The sequence below is a fragment of the Poecilia formosa genome, unplaced genomic scaffold (genome assembly GCF_000485575.1).
Source record: "Poecilia formosa unplaced genomic scaffold, Poecilia_formosa-5.1.2 Scaffold276, whole genome shotgun sequence".
Lineage (NCBI taxonomy): Eukaryota > Metazoa > Chordata > Actinopteri > Cyprinodontiformes > Poeciliidae > Poecilia > Poecilia formosa.
In genome coordinates this window covers 892,539-900,483 of record NW_006800215.1, presented here as the reverse complement: position 1 = coordinate 900,483, position 7,945 = coordinate 892,539, and the positions used below count along the sequence as shown (strand labels likewise).

Below are 7,945 nucleotides of genomic sequence, written 5' to 3'. Positions count from 1 at the left end.
TTTTGAAGACATGCTTTGACATCTATCATATGGTTCAGATACTCATGTTTTTTTTTTTTAAACACTGTGATAACCTTTGTGATGAGGCTGGAGGTCGGGAGGAAGAGCAGTTGCCCTTCAATGTGAAAATCATTGGATGTTCCCTGACCCTTATCTGAACCCCACACTGCATGCAATTGTGATTTAACCCTGGAAAAAAGCATCTGCTACCACTTTCCTAAAAAGGTTGATTTTTGCTGCCACCGAGCCAAGGATCTAACTTGTCTAATATTTTAAGCAAACAACCAACATGTACAAGCTAAGCTAATAATTTTCCTCTGTTATATTTGACATCTGTTGATTTTGAATGTAGAACATCGCTTCTCTTTATTTTCACCTCATGGCGATCCTAGGTCAGAACAGACTGGTACAGAAATATTCATAATTTAATTCTGTCTGTTTTTTGTACACTTTATTTGACTGACACCATTGTGTCAGTCAAATAAACAGACAGAATTAAATTAAAACAGAGTCCTTCTTTACAACTTTTCTGAATGAGTTAGAGCATGGTAATGGATGTAAATGTGAAGAAAAACCTAGTAGGACATTCATCCAACCATCCATTTTCTACATTAATCCTCGCAGAGTAATGGCAAATAACCACACATTCACTCCTAACGTCACATAAGAGAAACAACTGACCTAACAGTCATGCGTTTGGACCTTGGGAAGAAACTGGAGTACTCAGAGAAAACTGAAATGGGAAGAAGATTCAAGCTCCATGCAGAAAGATCCCAGGTCAGGATTTAAACATAGGGCCTTCTTGCTTGGAGAGTTATAATTGAAGTTAGTTGGACACCTGAGAAAATTAAGGCTGCACCGCCGTCAAGGTGCAGCGGCCAAAATGTTTTCAAATAATTTATGATGGATTGCTATCCTACAACAAAAACCTAGTCAAATTGAGCGGGATTTATAGATGTTAAAGAGCTACAGTATTAATGTGGAAAATGCTAAACTAAATGGATCAGCAAGTGGTCTGTTTATAACATAATCATGTCATAGACTATCTCAGCTGGACATTTATGTTAAGATTTGCAGAACAGATTAGTCTGACATGCTTGCATGGCTCCAAGTGATTTTTCTGAATGCAAAGTACTTTCCACATGTATTTGGATGCATTTGGACATTGAACACAAATTCATTCTTACCTGGAGGCCCTGGCGAACCTGGAGGTCCTGGTAAAAATACAGGTGATGTCATAATTTTCTCATTCATCATCTGCACAGGGACGTCAGCACTATTCGACAGCAAGGCCATCTTAGAAAAGAGGTGGTTAAAGAATAATAAAAATAAATGGTGGTAAGAATTGATTAGGGAGTATATGATACCTTGATGGGGTATTTGTTTCTTATATTAAGTGCATTTTGTCCTTAATTGTTTCATATTAAAGGTCTGTGCCCTCATAAATTACACACTGTAGACCTAACATCATGTAAAACTTTTGCTACAATTATAAACCCTGCCTAAAGATGAAAGTCGATCTTGTAGCTGCACCACATTAACAAACCATGACCAATACAGATGGAGGCAAAGCAACACATCTGCATTATGCAGCATGACCGGGACAGTCCCCGCTCTGTATTGTAAGCAGCATCCTTGGAAATGGTCGTCTTTGATCTGTGTAACATCTTGTAGACTTGGCAGTCCCAGTTGGGTAATAAGTAGAACATCTTGATATGCTGTAAGAGTTTATTTTAGGATTCAGAACTGCTGCTAAATTTTGAAGTTTGCTGTGAGTTTGCATTCAAATACAAACAGAAACAAAATTACAGACGTATCTTTATAGGGATATCTTTTTGAATTCACTTTATAGCATATCCCCTTCACTAGAAAGCGTACTTAATCTAACCCTGCACCACACCTTTGCTTTAACTGGAACTCTGTAGAAAATTGTGTCACTACTGTGCATTCTGCTTTGGTAATTGCCGGTGACTCTAAATAAAATGACTGAAGTTCATTTTGATTAACATGGGTTACAGCTACAAACACAAAATCAGTTTCTCAGAAATATAAATTAAATCAATCTTGCATAAAGAAGCTGGCTGTTCACAAAGTCTTGATGTAAACATACTCATGGAGAGTTGAGTGGAAGGAAAAAGGATGGTGACGAAAAGACACAAGCTAAATCACTGAAATTAAAAACGTTTGGACTTTATTTTAAAGTATAGAAATAAACTTGCATTTATTGCTCCCCACAAGGATACACACACAAAATGGGTGAAGTTGCGGCTTACTCGTTGAAATCAGATGACTTTGAAAGATGTGAGCGGACAAACTGATGTTTTAAAATGTGTATTCTAACGTCCCTGTAATTATTACCATATAATAATACCCTTCAGCTTTATGTTGTAAACTTACATAGTAATCAGCAAAGACAACATTTTTCATGATGTTTTCTTAATATATGCTGAACCGTATATACGCAGCACGGAAAGACCACACAGCTGGAAGCAATACATCACATGTTATAGTGCTGAGTGTTGAACGCTGCTACTGACAGACACATGCTTAGAAAAGTTCAGACGTCTGTAGTATCACAGATGGACATGTTAACGCTACAGCTGACTTTTGTATCAACTTACACCCAACTCGTGTAGGAGCAATGCATCAGCCTGCTATTCGCCAAGGATTTTTTTTTAAAGTGTTTTCTTTTTATTAGGTTATAAACTGCATTAATGGACCTCATGAGAGTTGTTAATATGTACCTGCAGTAATTTCTGCAATACTGTTGGGAGTATGCTACAGCTAAATCAAAATCCTTAACAGGTTTTTTTTTTTCTTCTGAGCTTTTTTGGCCACTAACTCTAAAGTGTATTGCAAAACAATTGCTGACGTAGTGGATGAGGAAAAAAAATAGACTTAAATTTTTACTTTTGCCAGACAAATGTTTTTGTTCTCTTGTCCCATACCTTCTGCTTAAGCTGCAGCACAGCCATCTTGATCTGGAGGAAGTCTTCACATGTGGCAGAGCAAGTTCCAGCATTCATTAAATTATCACATTTCTCAAAGAGATGAACTGCTGGGAAATTGGAAAAAAAATAAAATAAAATACTTGAGTTACTTGGACATGGAAACACAGACATGGAAAAATCATATAATGTATAAAAAAATGCATAACAAAAAAAACATTTCATAAAAATGTAGCCAGATGAGTTCACTCAAGAAGTTAAAAAATATCTAGAAACATCTGAATAAAGATGAAAAATTGCAGTCTTAAACTCTTACCCCCAGTTTTTTCACTGCTGCCACCTTCCTGAAACTCCAACCCCAACTGTAGCTACTCTACACTAAATCAAAATAAAAACTTCGACAGAAGAATGTTCACATATTAAAATTAACATTTCCGTTTAGCGCATGACAAGCATAGGCTGTTGCTTACCGGGGTGCTTAAACATTGTTAATCTTAGCTAACTGAGTTTGTCTGTACAACGGATGAGTGCCAATGTCTGAATGTGATTCCGCTCCCCTAAATTACGAAGCAGCAGGACACGAAGCGCGGTCATAATTTCACGCACCACATTTTTGCACTGCTTAGCATGTTCTGAAATGTTATAGTAGGTAATGGAAGACACTCTCCTGGGAGGAAGTAGCAAATCTGCAGGCCTTCACTGCTTCATTGGCAAGAAAATCTGGGGCAGAAAAGATGTTTTTATCGCCTGGACGTTTTGTGTTTCCTTCACATGTATCCAGCAAAATGAGAAGACCAGGAGTCAAAGAGCCAGCCGCGTGTTTGGGTGGCTGAACTGTTTTGACATGCACGAGAGGCAGTGACGTCTAATGACTACCAGGTGTCTATGTTTGTAGTGCCCCCTCCCAGCTCTTTCTCCATCGCCCTCCAAAAACACTGTGAAGTCTTCTCCACATTGCTGTTTGATGTGAATAATGAGAAGATGTGTACGCTCACCTCTCTCCCCTTTGGTGCAAGTCTTCCCATCGTCTTCTAGGAAATAGCCTTTCTCACACTCACACCTAAAGCTTCCCGCGGTGTTGATGCAGATCTGAGAGCAGGCGCTCATGTTTTTGTCGGCACATTCATCAATGTCTGCGTGTTGAAGTGCAAGAATGGAGTTAGCCAGCAAATGAAAAGAAAATGTTGACTAAAATACGTCCACTCAACGTGCTTGCATTCAGCAAAACAAAATGCTATGAAAATACGTTACTTTAACTTTGCAACTTAGATTTTTTTTTAAGTATTGAAATTTAGGGAAGAGTGTTTGAATAGAGTAGGAATTTCTGAACTTTAAGGCATATAAAAAAATCCAACTCAGGGGATTTCAAAGCATTTGAAACAGTAACATATTTCCCGATTTGTAATGTTTTTCATGCAAAACTAAGCAAATATTGGACAGATAACACCAAATAAATTTATTAACACTCAGTTGATGTTTAATATTAGGCAACTTCATATTTTGTTACAGTGAAGCAATGTTTTTAAAGACATTCTTTATTCTTGAGATAAGAAAACAAATCCTTGCAATCACAAAGTAAAAAAGTTGGATGTGATACAAAAACCTTTATAAGAAATTGGTTAGCAAAAAAAAAAAAAAAAAATCCAAAGATCTAGTCATGCCTTATCGACTACTACAGTGTCACTCTCCTGCTGTTACAATTACATATTTTAAGAGTTGTTAAACCCCACATTAGGGTCAATCTCCCTGCACTGCTAAATTTGACCAGATTGTTTATCTCCAAAAATGCCTCAAGAAGGATGCATTATAAACCACAGTGCAAAGTGTTCACTCATTTAGACAATAATGAGACCTATTACAGAATCATGCACATTGATTTTAGCTCTGCATTTAACACCAAAATTCCCTAGACACTAATGGCTTCAGAACATCCTGACTAAAAGACAGGCAGTTTGTATTACAGTATCAGTGAGAGTTGAATGGTTGGTTCATTGCTGTTAACATTAGTATCATCAAACATCAGCCTGAAGAATGTCCCCTTTATTATTTTTGCTATGCATAGTTAGATCTTACCCAGACAGTAGGGCTTCTCCCGGTTTCTGTGGCGTTCACGGTCATAACGGTAACCCAAGTAACAAGTACACACTACGCGGCCAAAATGGTCTGTGCACTGCTGCTCACAGGGGGCGCCAGCACACACATCATAATCTAGAATGAAAGGATGATAGGGTGACAAAATACAGCTTTATTACAACTTTAAAGCAAGTAACAGAAGATACTGAAAATGATCAGACACTAATAAACCCAAAAACCTAGGATATGTTTGGCAGGATCCTGAAAAGTGACATCCAAACTGTTTTTCCTACCTTCAGGAATGCACTGGCCCATTACAAACTTGAAGCCCTTGCAGCATTTCCTCCTGTAAGATATCAAATTTGCTTTACTGGAAATATTTACAAAGAGAAATATGACCAGACAGTAAAGACAAGCACTATCACACCGGAGCCTGATGGTTCCATTCAAGTTTCTGCTGGCTTTCATGTGTTTATGTTTTGTAATTTTTTAATCTCAGAGATTAAAGAAGAAATGAAACAACCTTTAGTATTTTCAGCCTAAAACTCCAGGCCCTTGGTGCTGAGATGAGACTATTAAAATATCCTTGTAAGCTTCTGCATTAAAAGCTCTGTGTTGTGAATGCCTGATCAAAGACAGAGCAAACACAAGCAGAGAATTTTAAGCAAATTCTCTGCTTACAAAAAGGGGGGGGGGAATCAATTGTGTGTCAGATCTCCTTATTTGACAAGGAGCTCAGCAGGTAGTCGTGTTAAGAACAGAGCTTTTTTTTAAATCCTGTCACATGTTGCAGAAATTACACATACCATACTGTGAAAACATACCGAGATTGACAGCTTGTTTAGTTTGGCACAGTGGTTGCCACCGATTAAATTTTGAGCAGGCATAACACCAACTCTAGAAATAAAACTGTCGTCAATCATGACAAATTAGCAGATCCAATTACTTGTCAGCTGATGAGCTGACATTTCCAGGTGAGTAATTATGTTTCATTTAATTGAGCAATTGCAGAATGACAATGAATAATTATTGTGGCCTAAAGGACCTTTTCCTTGAGCGAGAAGGCATGCAGTTGAAATCTGAACCTATATTGATCCTTATATATATATATAAAGCTGTGAGCACCAATGATGATATTCTTGGAGGTTACAACAAAGTGTAAAAGAAGATTGAGCATGAGTTGAAAGAGTGAGCAGCTTTGAGGGTTTTAGGTCTTTATGCTCTTGTGCTCCTTTACCAGCCTGGATTGGCAATATCCTCCTGCACTTTGAGAAAGGATGTGATTCACTCAAAATAATTAATTAGGACTTCCTTCAAATCTGCCCATATTATTGCGTATACTTATACATTTTCTTGCATTACAATGATTTATGCTTATTTATTTGTGGTTACAGCTGACTGTGTTGAGTGATAATAGTTATTTTTCCTCCATTAGGAAATCATAGCCAGGAGAGACCAAAATGAGGATTTGTTGGTGCATTTTCCGGTCATTGGGCTGTAATGTATCATTAAAATGCCCCAGTGTTGGGGGCATTTTATGTGAAATGATCAATTGTCGATCTGCTCTTAGATTAAATTTGTTTGTTGCTGAGTCGCATGATGCACTGCTTTTTAAGATATTTTGGCCTACTTTTGTTTAGGGGATTGTTCATACCTGGGTGTGGTTTGATAAATACAATGAAAAAGGTAGTTAATCATTTAATTTTTGGTTTTTGAAAAGGAGTTTGATTGGTGTGGATAGATTATGCACCTTAACCATCTGAAACTAATGTTTATATTTGCTCTCTTTGTCTTTTTTCATGATATTAGCATTTGTTTGAAACATTTTCATTGGACATATCAAACATAGAAACAACATATACGGAATTTTTTTACTTTGTCGAATACTTTACTTACCATTAGTTCTTTCCATTAAATCATTTATTGCAGTATTTATCGCCATGAGTCATATCATCAGGAACTTCAATAATTTTGTTTGAACTCAGTCCAGCAAAAAAGTGCTAACAGGTGCAGCTTTAACACACATCATGAAAGAATCCAATCGGCCACTGAAGTCATCACTAATCATCACTATTAAAGTGCAGTGATAGTCTTTGAATAAACTGTAAATACTAAACAGCTTTATTTAACAGCACTAATGAAAATAGCACCATTCATTAAGATTTTACAACAAGAAGACATTTAAATGTCATTAAATTACTGCGATTCTGCAGAGTAGCTGCAGGAATAAAGGCGGTGGAGCTGTTATTTAACAAATACAAATGTCGATATGACAGTATGAGTGGAGGTCGTGTACTGCTACTTTTTAATTTCAAAAGGTGAAAATTGTCAAAGTTCACTCACACCCACACGTGCTTGCAGATGACTGCAGCATAGACAAAGTCACATAGCATCAAATAAATAATTAAACAATCATTTTAATTGAAAGACATAATGCTCCATAAGAGTAAGTAAGACAGAATATGTAATTTGTAAGGAAGATAATTAGACCAGCCAAAGTGCTGAGTGCTCCGATGCCCAGTGACATCACTGTAGCCAAAACTTTCAATAGCTTTTAAATTTCACCTTTACACCCCTGGAGTTTCATTAGCTTTTCATGTTCTGTGTTTAATGTTATTATTGCTCAGCATATAGCAGTAAGAAAGTATTATACATGTGGACCACAAGCCAGAGTTGACTTTGAATGTGTCTCTTTCTCTTCCTAGGTCAGCATCATCCCCCTGAGGACTGAGTGCACTTTTAGCAAATAATCAACTTAGCAAAAACAAACAAGGTTAGCTTAAAAATCAAGATGAAAACAAACATCTATATCCGCTTCCAAAAGATCACAAAAGAGACAAAAGCATCCCAGGGAAATTGGATCCAAATCAGTGGGGGAAGTACATTTTTGTCGGACTTTGCGTTTATTACATTATTACTCAGAG

The 7,945-nt window shown here is 37.1% G+C and overlaps 1 protein-coding gene across 2 annotated transcripts; it reads right to left on the bottom strand.

Moving 5' to 3' along the window:
- Positions 1 to 804: 804 nt before the first annotated feature.
- Positions 805 to 5,871, bottom strand: LOC103151270 (collagen and calcium-binding EGF domain-containing protein 1-like). Of its 2 annotated transcripts, none has more exons than XM_016681291.1 (5): positions 5,315 to 5,871; positions 5,022 to 5,156; positions 3,944 to 4,081; positions 2,949 to 3,055; positions 805 to 1,296 (listed from the first exon to the last, which is right to left on the bottom strand). In XM_016681291.1, exons 1-5 carry the CDS (start codon positions 5,487 to 5,489, stop codon positions 1,084 to 1,086), a joined length of 768 nt encoding a protein of 255 aa, XP_016536777.1. In that variant the 5' UTR covers positions 5,490 to 5,871; the 3' UTR covers positions 805 to 1,083. The 2 variants fall into 2 exon arrangements, with proteins under 2 accessions (XP_016536777.1, XP_016536776.1); XM_016681290.1 differs by having other exon boundaries at positions 2,949 to 3,058; positions 5,315 to 5,418.
- Between the last annotated feature and the right edge of the window lie 2,074 nt (positions 5,872 to 7,945).